Source organism: Crassostrea angulata, chromosome 1 (assembly GCF_025612915.1).
Source record: "Crassostrea angulata isolate pt1a10 chromosome 1, ASM2561291v2, whole genome shotgun sequence".
Classification (NCBI taxonomy): domain Eukaryota; kingdom Metazoa; phylum Mollusca; class Bivalvia; order Ostreida; family Ostreidae; genus Magallana; species Magallana angulata.
Window position 1 is genome coordinate 16657349 of NC_069111.1, and position 16311 is coordinate 16673659.

At 32.2% G+C, this 16311-nt stretch overlaps 1 protein-coding gene across 1 annotated transcript in view; it reads right to left on the bottom strand.

The window, feature by feature from the left end:
- Positions 1–16311, bottom strand: part of LOC128168852 (uncharacterized) — a 58563-nt gene that overhangs the window by 24314 nt on the left and 17938 nt on the right. Inside the window, 13 exon segments of the mRNA XM_052835013.1 lie at positions 6346–6474; positions 6741–6902; positions 7007–7173; positions 7359–7560; positions 7813–8061; positions 8150–8353; positions 8688–8816; positions 9024–9266; positions 10905–11133; positions 13477–13727; positions 14482–14677; positions 15466–15610; positions 15745–15902. Coding sequence (XP_052690973.1) covers positions 6346–6474; positions 6741–6902; positions 7007–7173; positions 7359–7560; positions 7813–8061; positions 8150–8353; positions 8688–8816; positions 9024–9266; positions 10905–11133; positions 13477–13727; positions 14482–14677; positions 15466–15610; positions 15745–15902 — 2464 coding nt within the window.

The window sequence follows — 16311 nt, forward strand, 5'->3', positions numbered from 1 at the left end:
TTAAAAAGTGTTCATACGCAGAGCATGCCCTTGTGTATCGAATCAACCGAGAGATAAAACACCATATGCAGGTGATGAAGGTATATTGCTACATAAGTAAGGAAAGTTGACAATAGAAAAATTGAAGTAATCGCGTTCATCGTAAAGTTTTGTTGTTAGGTTACCATTAATGTCCATTTCCAGTAAAATATCCAAATATGAAACAGATGACGCAGACTCTGTGGTATCTTTTATTTCAAGTTCACTGGAATATATCGAGTCGACATAAGCATGAAAATAGCAAATGTTAATTGATAATACGTCGTCGATATACCTGAATGTAGAGTTGAAGGCCACAGCGAGTGATTTATTTTTTTCACGTACAAGTTTAAATAAAATAAAAGTGAAAGAAGGGGTAAATGTTAGAAAATAAAAATCCATCCGTTATGACAAGATACTGACGTATTGTATCGGGACATGGTTGTCATCTTAACGAGTTACATTTTTCTCATTGTTACAAGTGACAACTCATTAAAGTTATTTCAAGAGACAAGACACTATAAAACAAAATTCTGTTTATTGGTAATGAAAGAGTAGACTCGATATTGTTGATAAGTTATACTTGCATTGACAATTTTCCCATACTACGAACTACTGGGACCACGGTATGCAATTGTATCACCCAGAATTAATCATGAAACCAAATTTATAAAAAGTTTACTCCTTTGTTAGGTATTATAACCATGTTAAAGTTAGCAGCCATTAAGCCAACAGAAGCTAACGGCCAATAAGGAAAATCGTCAAAGTACTGAGAGTACTCGGAACAGAAAATATATTTTCCTTTATCATCAGCATACATTTATTAATATCAAGATGATTTATGCATCAATAGTTTGTGGGAGCATTAACAATCAATGGAGATATAAACCCCTCGGAACCACCTTGTGGTACAGGTACCCATACAGCCTAAATTTAGGACCTGGAAATATTAGACCTAATCTCCTGCGCTGCCCTGTAATTCGTTTGATGTACACTGTAAAGAAAAGGGAGATAACGGACCACCATTCACCACATTATCGTTATGAAGTGATAAAAGAAATTGACAAAGTTCTAAAGAGCTACATGGACACATTTAGATATGATAGAAACCTACCACCCCCGGGGCACCACAAGTGGGAGCCAAATAATAAAAAAAAAAGCCAAATTTTATAAAATCTTCTTCTCTACTCCCACAAATGTGAGGAACTGGTTGCATAGTTATGATGTCCATGAAGCCCTCTACCAAAATTGTGAAATTCCTGGGAGAGGAAGTCTGGCTCTAGGGTAGGGCCAATATGGCCATATCGTTAAAATGTATCAAATCTTAGAAAATCTTCTTCTCTACTCCCATATATATTTGTCAAAAACTAAATGCATGATTATGATGTCCATGAAGCTCTCTTCTAAAATTGTGAAATTCATGACCCCTGTGTCAGGGGTTCAGGCTCTAGGGTGGGGCCATTATGGCCATATAGAAAATTTGTATCAAATCTTAAAAAAACTTCTTATTTACTCCCAAACATGTGGGGAAAAAATGACTGCATAGTTATGATATCCACTAAATCCCCTACCTAAACTACCTAAATTGTGAAATTCATGGCCCCTGGGTCAGGGGTTCAGGACTTGGGGGGGGGGGGGGCAATATAGTTTTAATGCATATAATGTTTTAAAATTTTCTTCTCTTTTCTCACACATCTGTATGAGAAGCTGACTTCATAATTATGTTAACCAGGAAGTCCTCTACTAAAATTTATTTTAAATTTCATGTCCCCTGAAGTATGGGTTTTGACTCTAGGACAGGGCCAAAATGGATGTATAGGTGTTAATGCATATAATGCTTAAAAATTATCTACTTTACTCCCACACACCCGAAAGAAAAACTGAATTCATGATTTTGTAGACCAGATCTTAAAGTTTTTGCCAACATTCTAGGTTTCATAGTTCTTTTTGAAAGAATACAGGCAGGGAGGTGGTCGTTATTACAAATTTATAATTTTTCTACTCAAAAATGAAACCAAATTAAATGAATATATGAGACTTCTCGACAAGTTTGTGTATGGGTTATATGCAACTCAGGGTGACCGTTAAGGCCTATTGTCCTTTTGTTTAAAATTATTCATGGAAAAACATCAAGTAAAGTTCAGCAGATTTCTACAGCGAGTGCAGCGTCATTTCCCGCCGTTTGTCGACAAGAGAAGTGATATAACTGTTAACAATCAATTTGTCGCAATGTAAGTGTGTTTGTGTGCCTTTGCTACGAATATGAAAACTATATACAGCGATTTCTTTACAAGTTCGATGTTTATAACTTCAAAATCAGCTGATCAAAGTGAAAATTCAAGTAGTTTCAAAGTCAGATATCTTGGATACGAGGTAACCAATTTGTAATTTTGTTCAAAGCGTTTATGTTCTGTATATGTTTACGTAACTCATTCCTAGACTAGCGATTTGCGGTTATCTAATACACAAGCTTCGCGTGCCAGGGCCTAATGTCTGATACTGACTTAAAAAATAGCTACTCTCTATAATCTTAATATCTTTGATTTTGCATGAATACCAAGCTTACATAGTTTTTACATTTAACCTACGAAACGTGCATGTGTTACGTACATGATGCAAGGTGTTTGCTGTAGATTTTTTAAAAAAGTTATTAATTCTATGGTTATTGCAAATTTGTTAAAATAAATAAAATGATGTCCGTAGCGTGTGTAAAATTGTCATATTACTTGTATATATCGCACTAGATTAATACGAGCAAGATCTCTATATCATTGTGCAGCGTTCAACAATGACACATACTTATCATACGTATTTTTGCCAAACTCTCATTGAGAGACCATGTAAAAAATTGCATGTTGTCCAGATAACTGTTAAACGCAGTTTGCTTATTTTCGTGTTATGTTGCCCCAACAGCGCACAGAAAAAAGTCAAAAATTATGCACAAATGTATGTGCCAACATCAGAAAAAAATCGTAAAATATTTTTTGAAAAACTCCTAAAAAGGCAATTGATGGAGATCTAATGATAAGATCATATACATTTTACTAATATCAAAATAGTATCATATAAATTCTATTAATATCTTAATAATAATAATAATAGATTAAATTGTGCTTGGTATCTTGCAGTGCATCAATGTATACTAAAACATGGGTCAATAATTAATGAATCAATTCAATATGATGCGATAAACTAGTTATGATTTTTAAATACATCATATTGCTTTAAGTATTCTTACATCGGCCGCTCGCTGAATTCAATCGTTTATCGGCGCTTTGTGAATCGCCGGATTCAAAACCACCGATACACTAATGCGTGTGAATGCACTAAATTATGCTGTTGTTTGATATACTAAAAAAATCTTGAAGATACATGTACCTTTTATTCTAAACGAGTTTATATTCTATACTTATTAAAGTGTGGAACTAAATGTTATTCTTTTATTGGTATAACGTGTTATTAAACATATGCACTTGTATGTAGGATACTTTCTCTGTTGACTTCTTTTCGTCTCAATTCAAGGCACAATTTTAAAAACTAAAACTTGATCCAAACTATAAATTCATTGATTTGACAACGCAACAGCACAACTTTAAATGTCATTTTGAAAAGGAATTTGATGTACAGAGATTAATTTCATGTTTTGGATTTTTTAATGCATTTTACATTGAAAAATTTTTTTGTTTCAAATGAAAAAAAAAAAGTTTCATGTTATGTACAACTCTGCCTCACAACAACCCTCCCTCCCATTCCCACCCATCCAAAGCTTATGTGTGCATTTATACAGAAACCTCTGGTGCACTCTCCTACCTATCTTTCTTTTATGTATGCTATAAACATTCTGTAACTTTAAAATTCTTTGATAGACAGCAAGGTCCTTTGTAGACTTTGTTTACTTTAATACCGTCTAATTTGGATCCGCTCCATTTACAATCAAAGTACTGAAGTTCTGATGGGAGTTGATTTTATCGATTATCATTTATTCAAAATCAACGATATGTGATTTTGCATGGCAAGTAGTATCAGTAATTGAAATATTTCTGAGAAATTGTATGGATTCAGGCAAGAGTGAACTCTTGTCTTGTTCAACCAAACGCTCGGCTGTCTCCGTTTATCTTCGACAAGCAAGAGAGACTCTGTTTTGTCGGATATTAACGGAGACAGCCAAGCGTCTGGTTGAACGAGACTACATTGAACTCTAGCGTAGAAATACATACGACTTTAAAAAATATTTAAACTGTTTGTACAATTTAAAATCTTACCATTTTCATGGTATTGATTAATAAGTTGTCTTGAAAAACAATGCTTCAGAATACCTAGCATCGAATTTATCGATTATTTTCAAAAACTAAGTGTTGTCAGCGGTATTGATTTGTGCTTAGGTCCAAACACTGTAAGTTTCACTTTCGCTTTGCCCGAGTAAGTGCATAGGAGAGTTGATTAAAATCAACTCCCAAAAATCTATGTGACCCGAAATCTCAGGTCTTAGCTATTACAAAATTGAAATTTTTTGGAAATTGTTTTTGCTGATTATTATCCCCTCGCGCAACTTGTTGCGAAGGGGGTATAGCATCGCTACCGTGCGTGTGTGTGTTCGTATGTGTGTATGTATGTGTGTATGTATGTATGTGTGTGTGCACTCCATTTCAATTTTCTAGTAAATTAATAAAAAACCTTCCAATAGAATTTCCTCAACCTTTGCACAAATATGCCTCATTGTAAAAGATTAAAACGAATGCAATACTAATTGGTCAAATTTTTATGCAAAAACTTTGATAAAGTTACACCATTGTAAAGGGGGGGGGGCATACATTATGACAAAATTCGTTCAAAACTAAAAAATATTTATCATAGATTACACACTTCTGTAAAATAACAAATAAAAAATGCATGTGCCTTTCCAAACCATTAATACTATTACAAATTATTATTTCATTAAATCAATGTCATAATCAATTTTGTATACGAGTTATCAATCGAAATTTCGGAGTAAGAGTTATTAATCATCCGCTTCACTTCTTTGAATCCAAAGTGAAAGTAAGCAGTTCAAATCAACAACTTGATATTTTTTTGATTTAGATCTAGTACAGGTAAAGAAAATGTAGTTTTTGCAGTAATGGAGGGTTAGTAGAATGTGGTCTTCTCATTAACATAACTATATATTGCTAAATAATGCATCCCTACACACAATTACTCATGTCGCGAGGGGATGCTCCGCTTAGCAATGCCCTTGTTAGTAAACAAAGTTAACGCTAACAGAAATAATTACCCGATTTGCACAATTAAGTGCCGTACAATGTATATTATATCAGTAGCATTTGAAAGTTCTCGACAACACATTTACCTGTATTAAAGCACAACAATGTTAGTTAAATATATAGATTTTTTTGCCAAATGCCTAAAAAATTATCCTGTTTTTGCTGATTGATCAGTGTTGAGATTGTTTGAAACGTAGTATGACAGGTACATGGGCCACCAGCTTACAATTTTTAGACAACAATCGCAATCGCGTGACACTCAAATCAGTGTCCAAAACAACTAGGTTTGTTTACTTGTGTAATTCCGGACGAGTCTTAATGAGTTGTCGATAATCGGTGACAAAATGCGTGAAACCTCCCGTATGATCAAATTTTGTATATTTCTTTTTATTTCCATTTTCATAATCAAAAAGTAAAACATCATTTTTGAGTCACCGTATCACTTTTAAAGTGTCAATCGTAAATCGTTCTTTCATCTCGCAGCTGCAACAGAAGACCTACTCGTTGCTTTACAACGAGCTTTGCTCTAGTTAATCTACTTTTTCTACAGCAAGGGGGTCATTATTCTACTTTAAAAAATGAGCCACGGTCATTATTCTACGGGGATCATTATTCTTCTTTACACCAGCTGCATAAATCATGCAGAAAAGGCAACTTTGAATCGTTAATAAATTGTTATTCGATACACCAAGTTGCGTATTTCTACTGGTCATATATTTGCATGCTTTTATGCGGATAGTCGGTCGAACTCTTTTATATTAATTTCTAAACACGGCCCATGGAACATCTTCGAATACACTTGCGTATAAAAGTCAAATTAAATAATACAGCAAATAAATTTTCAATAATTGCTTAATTTATGATTGTTTGCTAAACAAAAACTTTCCGCACAAAAAAATGTTGTTCCTGGCAAATCGAATCTGTGAAAGTTTTTGATGATAAGTAAGAATTTTTAAGTGTTATAATTTAATACTTAATATAAGAAAATGCTTATTTGCACAGAAGATTGAAAACATGACAAATGAGATACTATAAATGGCGTTAGCACACAATTGAGGCGAGGGGGTACCTTTACAAATGCCGTTGTCTTTTCTAAAGCCTGGTAAACAGATACACAGGTAACTTCCTTCCGAATTTTCACAACGTTCTGTCCGAGTGTTGCAGACATTTGTTCTGTTTTCTTCACATTCGTTTATATCTATTTATTTTTTAGAAAAAAATTCATGTAACGCTCAGTGCCTTACAAATCAATATATAAATTTTATTATCAATTTTGTGCTAATATTTAAATTAATTTTAAACAATCATAAAAGTATTAATGAATTTTAGTCAAACAACTCGGAATTTAAATTAAAAGATTGTTGCTTATTTTATTTGTTTAAATTAAAATAAATTGTTCATCAAAATTTGCAGAATGTTTTGTATATACCTTTTTTCATTTATGTACCATTTATATATATTTACCTTCACATTTATTATCTATATCGTTATATCCCTTGGGACAATCAGTGCAATTATAACCCCGACCGAATCTGATTTCCTCCTTCGGTGTTAGGTCAGTACAATTTCGTTGTAAAGGGCATGGATAATTGAGGCAGGCGTCGGTATCTAATTCGCAAATTTCACCTGCAACGATAAGTTTTTATCAATTTCTGACAAACAAAACTTTAAGTTTAAGAATTGACAACAATTCGTGTTCAATTTAAAGACAGTAGAACTAGTTGTTTTACCGGAATAGCCGATGTCGCACTCACAAACTGCCAAACTGAAACGGTCATTTTCGGAAGATATGATATTGTCAAAACTACATCTACCATTGTTCCCACACCCCTTACAAAGTACAATTGTGACGTCAATAGACGGCGATTCAGCTCCAACGTCATCTTTCACGCTGATACTAAAAGAAGTTGTATATAATAGCAAGCATCAATTAGTTGTATTTTTCTTAGGAATAATTAGATTCCAAATCAAGAACGTTGGAGTCATTAGATATTGAATTTGATTTTAGTTAGTGATTAATTTTAGTTAGTATTCAGAGATATCTAAATATTGAAAAATTGGACATCCATAACCGTGTGTTACCTTAATTCTGATACAGCTGCACTGACTGGCGTCCACTTGGCAATTCCTGTTGTTTTATTAAGAGTGAAATTCTGAGGTTGCTTCAAAAGGTTATATATAGGCAGATTACTGCTGTCATCAGAGGCGTTGAATTGCATACAAACAGTCTTATTGACTTCAACTTTGATTGAATCATTGCCTGTTATAATGGGCGATTCATTTTCTGTAAAAAATTAAAAAAGAAAATGACAATCCTTTTTAAATGATACTTGTTGTTGAATAAGCAATGCGGGATTTTTTTAAACCTAATACGTATTATTATTATATTATGTTTTAAGCTTCTTTATAGCATATAGTCAATAAGACCAGAGTCAGGTGTGAATATCGATACAGTTTATAAACACATTTACATTAATTTCCGTTGAAATAGACGAACAAAAAGATATTGTTTTCAATATATGTTTACAATCCTAACCGATTATTGTTATATCCGATTGTGCAGATGCTTCCTCTATTCCAGACGATTCTGCAAGTGCAATATCTCCCGTTGCTAGGTAATCAAAAATGCATGCCTTTGACGGATTTGAGCCACATATTTTTTTAGCATTTTCTGATTTATTTTCATCGACTTCGTCCAAGAAAATGGGTTGAAACTTAGGATGAGTAAAATTTTGGTATGATAATCCCTTCTCGTAGTAAAACAGTGAATTTTCATTCACAAGCCCTGTTAATAAATTATTTGATAAAACTATCCGGCTGTGTACTTACTCAAAATCAACAAATCAAAGTAAAAAGGATATTTTTATTTTTACATTTTTGGCCAAAGTTAAAGTAAATATCTCTCTCTGTCTTGGTTGCATTTCCATCCAACAAAATTCCATTGGGAAGTATAAATTCATTTGTTGCATTTCCATCAAAATTCCCCATCAATCCTTTTGCACAACCTCTATATGCGTTATCAACAACCACTTCCGATATCAGAAAGCGCACACCCAAACTCACTCTAAGGATTATAGCTGGAAAGGAAAAAGGAAAATAAAAAATATTAATAAAGCACTGTTTTATTACTGCTCGTAAATTAAAAAAATATTTTTGACATCCTATTTGATACATATAAAATGTTCTTATTTTGAGGTCTAAAAATTGTCAGAATTTTGAAAAATAATAAATTTGATTGATTGAAACAATTTTATTTTCCCTTCCACTGTTCGATCAAATCATTATATTTTGATGATGTTATCATACAACAAGTAATTTAAAGTTTTCAACCCATAAGAACTACAATACGTTTTTGTTGACCTGTATTTAAACAAAATGTTCATATTTTTAATAATAATAGTATAGACTCACATGTTTGCAGGAACGATGCTGCTAATGTTCTGTTTTCCCACCGAACAGTCAATTTATGATTGAAGAAAACATAAGACTTACTTCTAAATTCTCTCGTCATATCCCTACCATTGACTCTTACAAGCATTTCTAAAACGAATGAAATAAAGAAACAATATTGAAACTTTCACTTTTTAGAGTAAATAAAACATGCAAAAAACATTAATATGTTCCTCACCCTTAAAGATTTAAAAAAAAAATGATCTGCATTTATATTGGTAATGTATATTAATTAACATTGTAAATATGATCTAATGGATTTTAAATCATATGTTGAAGATTAAAAATATGCTTTACTTGTCTTGTCCCGAGACATTTCTATCTGTAACTTTGATCCCGTCTGGTCTTTTGCCACAAACGCACTGAATATGGTAGCATTGATACTGGTCCCGTTGGCTGTCGTTGCTAGGTCTGTTCTTGCCTGGAGGTCAAATTGTACTGAGTCTTTAGATATCTTTAACATTGTGTACTCTCCGTACCCATTGAACGTGTAGTTTTTGCCATCCAGTGTCACAATATGTGGGTCTCCGAAATTCAGTGCTATTAAAAGTATATAGCTTTTTACATAAAAAACATACATCAGACAACCAAACCTAATATGATACATTGAGAGAGAGAGAGAGAGAGAGAGAGAGAGAGAGAGAGAGAGAGAGAGAGAGAGAGAGAGAGAGAGAGAGTAACACATTAAACTATTTCTGGATTAAAAAAGAAAACATGGGATCAAGGGTCTCTGTTTTCATAATTGTTTTTAGAACTTTATTTCTAAGTAAATGCTTTGACTTGTTTTTGGTTTTATCTTGCCTCAAGTTTAACAATCACAGAAACATGTGGACAGTAAACTCTGTTTCAACTTAAAGGGTAGAATGCTACGTTTTGTACAATTTTTCATCATGGTCTTTACATGTAGAGGTACAAAATGGGAACCTCATTTTTATACTAGAGTGTTTGTTTTTTCTGTTTATCTGAGTAATCTAAATGATTTCTGGTTGGGGGTATTACTTGTTAAGTAATACTTTGGAAAAAGTTGACCCCTCACCTTTGATTGTAAAGGATTAATTTTAATTATGTTAAAGTATTTAGCATTGTTTTTCTAATGTAATTTGACATGTTGTATTATATTTTATTATCGATAAAGTTTTTAGGTAGTTTTGTTATTAAAAGACCAATTTCGATCCAGCAATGTGTTTTATTTCATCATTTAAAATCAAACAAATCAGAAACATTCAGAGTGAAAAGTTGACAAAAATTACATTTATTATGTAAACAAATGCATTTTTGGCAATCGTGAATAAGCCCCCTTCATTGAACATAGTTCACCGTATGTAGGTTGCATTGAAGCAATTTGTAGAATAGAGTTGTTTGCCCATTCTACCAATAGGCGGCAGCTTGAATCAAAATAACGCAATAAAAGTTTAGAAATATGTTCTATATTGAAATCGGACCACTCCCTAATTAACCGTGTTAATTTAAGATTCGTTTATATCGATATATGTACACATGTATTGGTCATTATACGTCATTAGTTTAATCAATTTTGTTTATTATGAGTTTTACTTGCTTGAGTTTTATGATTTTAATGTTGTCATTGATAGTCACGTATTGCGTATAAATGTCTTCTTTGTCTTATTGTATGAATTCACCACTTATTGTCTTGACATTAATTTTTGATTACTTTATTCATATATTGCATGTAGATTGATCTACTGATCTAAAATTCTGATTTGAAACAGTGATAACATTATTGTAAAATTTGTCCTTAAGAACTTTAGAGAAACGAGGCACTAAATACTAACTCACTGGTTTAAAATAAAATAAAAGAAAGTTTAAATGTTATTTTTTTCAGTTAGTTGCAACAACAAAAATAAAGGCCACGTACATGTATGTATCATCCATTTCAGTTTAGATTTTACAACTCTGCCCGCATCTCTAAACGTCAAGTCATGCCGCTGTTTTTTTATTTTTTATTTAAAGGAATATGTTAAGGACGTAACTAGAACTTACTAAAATTCTGACAAAATATATGCAAAATCGAACAAAAATGTGGTTCAACAAATGAAGCATTGAATCAAATTAATGTGTAAAGTGCTAAATCACGAGTATATTTTCAACCAAAGCTTGACAGAAAAATACCGATGATTTTAAATTACATATTTGAGTATCATACATGTAAATAACTACCGGGATTAAAAGGAGATCGTCGGTAGCACAGGGGAATAGGACGGACTTCATAAAATAAACTGCATTGTTTCGTCTTGATGCAGCATGCCTCTCGTGAATTGAAGTCTTCTATGGTATAGAGACGTCGCTCAAAAAACGGATTATTTTTCAAAAGAGTTCCGGCGGATGGCAGAGAACGCTCTAAAGTGCCCACATCATCAAAAGATCCACGCATCTGATAACAACATTCCTTCAAATATTAAAAACAGTTAAGGTCGTTCTTATTGTTGCTTGTTGCCCGTATAGAATATAGCAAATAGCACTTCAGAATATGTAATTACTATCTAGAAAATGTTTAAATATGAATATTAAATGTTTAAAAAATACTACGGAACTTTTACAATAAATACAAACAAGAGGCCCATTGGCCGCATCGCTCACCTGAACAACAGTTCCAAGGGACATTCTATTTGGTAGCATATATGCTCTTTCTATTTTAAACTTTGAACACCTTTCTGAGACTCAAGCATTGGTCCAAGGTTTATGGTTAGCTTTAACAATTTAGAATCTACACCATTTCAGGATCCTGGTATAGTAATCTCACAAACTTTTTTAAACATTTCTAATATATTTCGTTGTTAAACTTTAAACACCTCTTGGGGCCCCAGTATTAGTCCGGTGGGCACATCTTTATTTATTTAGAATTGACAACATTTATGGATGTTTGCATTGTAATCTCACAAATTGAAGCATCGAGAAGAAGATGTTTAAACATTTTCCCTCTATATTTCTATCTTAACTTTGAACTACTTCTTGGTCACCAGTATTAGATCGAGGTCACGGCCTTTATAATATAGAATTGACACTATTTGAGGAGGCTTACGTTGTAGAATTGTAGTTCTCGAGAAAAAGTTTTTGAACAATTTCCATATTTACTTCTATTTCAATCCTTGAACCCTTTTGGGGCCCCAGTATTAACCCGGATCAAAATTTTACAAATTTTGAATCTACACTAGCCATGAATGCTTGAAAAATAATTCTACAAACTGTTGCACTGTAGTTCTTGAGAAGATTTTCAAATATGTTCCTTTTTTATTTCTATGTTAACTTCTGGGGCCCCAGTACTAATCTGGATGTCACGGCTTCCAAAATTTATAATCCTCACAATTTAAAGATGTCTGCATAGTAATGTCACAAATTGTAGCATTGTAGTTCTTAAGAAAAAGATTTTTAAACCCTTTTCCTTCATACTTCTTTGTTAAACTTTGAACCACACTTTGTGGGCCCAAGTGTTGGTCCAGGGGTCACGGTTTTTACAATTTAGAATTTTCACTCTTTGAGGATCCTCACATAGTAATCTCATGAAATATTATATGTAGTTCTCTAGAAGAAGATTTTTATACATTTCCCATATATATTTCTACAAAACTTTGAACCACTCTTGGTGCCCCATATTTTTAAGCATTTTCTTATATACGTAAAATTTTGAACCCCGCCTTGAGACCCAGTTTTAATCTGGAGGTCCTGATTTTTACAATATGAAATCTTCACTATATATATATATATATATATATATATATATATATATATATATATATATATATATATATATATACACGCTTTTGTATAAATATTGGTATTTCTGGTGCAGTGGTTCTTGAAAGGAATTTAAAAAAATATTCCTATGTATTTCTATGTTAAAGTTTGAACCCCGCCTAGGGTCCTAGTTTTTGTCCGGATGTCACGATTTTAACAATTATGGAACCTTATTTACAAGCCTTTGTGTAAATATTGGCATTTCTGGTGCAGACGTTCTTGAAAAGATTTTGAAACGTTTTTCCCCATATATTTCTATGTTAAACTTTGAACCCCGCCTAGGGCCTAAGTTTTGGACCGGGGGTCATGATTTTTACAATTTAGAATTTTCACTATATATACAAGCTTTTAGTGTAAATATTGGCATTTCTGGCGCAGTTGGTTTTGAGAAGAAAATTTTTAAAGACACACACCCCATACTCCCTGTTTAGCAATTTTTTTTTCTTTTAAAAAGGAGTACCCCTTTATTTTAACAATTAAGAATCATTCTTCTATAAGAATGCTTTGTACCAAGCTATGTTAAATTTGGCCAAATGGTTTTATAGAAGTCAAAATTGTTAAAAGTTTTCAGACGAACAGATGGACAGACGGACGACTGACTATGTGTGATCAGATATGCTCACAAAAAACTAAGGATGACGAGAAACTAGTTAAAAAATATTTAACATTAGACAACTACAATGTAGTTTAATATTTTTCTGTACATGTGTAACATTTTAAATAAAGATAAAGCATCATAAAATATTTAGTAAGGTAGAATGATGAAAATCTTGATCAATTTCAATTTATCACAGTATTCATGTCGATGTAATACTAATGGGGGAAGAAATAATACTAAATTCTTTTACTAAACATCGTCAACATAAACAATTGCCATTATTATATAACCTTAACAACACTGAATAAACTAGTTTACTTAGTAAATATTTAAAACATATTTGATATTTTTCATATTATTGTAAAAAAAAAAAAGCATTTTGATGATCAACTATCATACCGTATTTCTTCCAACAATCATTGTAGCATAGCAAAGCACTTGGTTGATCGTGTCAAATCTACTTCTAATATAACGGGGGTCAAATCTTAGCAAAATGCCGTTACACGGACAAAGAATAGGACTTTGAACAGACGTCAACTGGTTGTATATGTTTTCCTCTTTATTTCTGATGTACCAGTCGAAACATTTCTTTTCATCTTTGTTTACTGGAACACCAGTCGTCATTTTATATATCCAGAACCCGTTAACTCCTAAAAGAGAATATAAACAATAAAAAAGATATATACCAAGAATACCGACGAATCATCTCTCTCTGATATCGGGTGATAGTTATAAAGTCAATTTGTAAAATTCATATAAATGAAATTGCAAGAAACATAAAACAAACCCAGATGCATAATAACCATTTTTTAACAAGATGATCATTTAATCTCTGGTGTGCTAAACATCAGTTCATCAACGATAACGCTTACTCGAGTAATGTTTTTGTTGTTTACATACGTGTAGGCTTAAAATATCTTGATTAATGAAATTATAAAAAAAAAATTGTGATCAAGATTCTTTAAGGCAAACTTTTAAGCAGGTCTCATTGTGTTAGCAATTGGCATTCAAAATTTACTTGCAGTTTGCAATGTTAATTTTCATAGCGGCAGGATACATTCTGTACACTGATAGCATAGACAAGTGTAAAATTAAAAATCCAGGTTAAGTTGAAGGTACAAACTATGGTGAAAATTCTTTCACAGCGTGCACAACAGATTATCTTAGTCGGAGTTTTAAATATCTGACCATCCCATGATTTATTCTATGTTCTTTTCTAATTTATGAAATCGATTTAAACATGTATTAATACGCTTAAAAAACTCAATATGAACTTACATGATCAGAACACGGAGAAACTATATTTTTTAACGAACAGCTTTAATATTTTTCCTTATTAATTATTTGCGTACGATATTTCAAAAATAATAACGGCTATTGCCATGAATGATAAAGTATTTTTACCTCTGTTGCCTGGAATTTCACTCATTTGGAAGACCCTTTTTGTGTTCGAATATTGGTTTTTCACAGATGTCTTTTTATATTGATACCCAATTGTTATTTTCTTGTTTCCAATCGATTCAAGATTGACATCAATATAATTGAAGACAGTGAATGTACTATGCCCATCCGTGATCAAAAGACACTGAAATGTTACAGTCTGCAACAAATAGTTTTATATTTTACATTTAAAATACAATGCTTATAATACGTACAAATACATACATGTTTTACTATATACATGTACAGTGTACTCTGCATTTTTGCAGTAATATTATACTATTTTTAGGATGAGGTGAATGAAGTCTTTTATTAACGTGATACATGGGTATTGAACGTAGAAATAATATTTTTAAAATCAATTTCTATGACAATAATAATAATAATGACTTCCATTTTAACTGTCAGCTATTTAAAAGGAGAATCGTTTTAAATACACAGTTATCAAATACAATCATGAGGCTTTATGATCATTCATGCTAGTGTTATACGTATGAAATATATAAGGAATAAGGAATCATTTTTGGGTATCTACATGTATATGGGTGATAATTTTGGTCGGGGCGTTACCAAATCCAATAAAGCCCGGAGGGCTTTATTATAGATTTGCCAACGCTCCGACCGAAATTATCTCCTCATAATATTCAAAGAATGATCCTTTGTTACTTATATTTATATTATTTCCAATTTGCACACTTGGACAACATTATTTTAAAACCACTTTTTTTCTGTAGCACATGCTATGTTTTACTATGCGGTGCAACCGATACCGTTTTTCGGTTACGCTATTTGACAGGCCCATTTTGTGTCACTCATGTTTTATGAAGTTATTGGGTTTTAGGGTTCAAAATTGATTCGTAATGTTGTCACAGACAAATACAGTTGAAATTGTAAATATCCTGTGTTATTAAGCAAACGTTGAAAGTTTAAGACAAAAATGTATCTCACCTTCGACGTTGCACCAAGAAGTGTCATGTTAACCCAGGTAGCCTTAACAAGCCAAGTAGCCATAAAGTCGGGAAGATCTGCAAACTGAAGGCTTACTATCTTGCTTGCTTTTCCCAGAAATAAATCGTTCTCCGCGTCAACTCCTCTGTTTATAATAATTAAACATTTTTAATGAAATTCTAGTGGTTATAATACTTTCATAAGTTAAAATATATAAAAACAATTAATAATGTTTTCAAAATTTTGGAACAAAAAATCTGAACATTTATCATCTAATACCTTTTATATGTTTGATAGTAGACATAACCAATGTCGTCCTTTAAATCTGACCAAAATGGACACACGATGCGTCTATTTTTAATTTGATCAGCACCAATATCATGTATTGAGATGCTGTTGAACTCTTCTCCCAGTCCCATAATGCCATTAGATCCAATCTACAAAGTTATCGCAAAACACCGGCTTTTTAGATAGGATGATGTGAAATACGGCCCCCAGTAAATTGGTAGAAAAATAAATTTCGGAATTTCTTATTTAATTGGCTATTTTTCATTTTTGGGGGGTACTTAATTGATATATGTACTCTAAATTCCTTTCTTACCCAAGAAAAACCAATTACATGGGAGATGTAATAAAATCATTATGTATGGTAGGGGTACATATTTTACATTCAATCTCCGTCTACTTTTAGCTCAGCCCCAAATTTAAGAGACTCTAAAATACATAACATTTTTCTCCTTCAGCTGTTCAATGTATTTTGTCAATATATTAATATATTATATTATATATTATTAATATATTATGTTAATGAATATGAGAAGGTGTACCTCATTGGCTCATATGTAA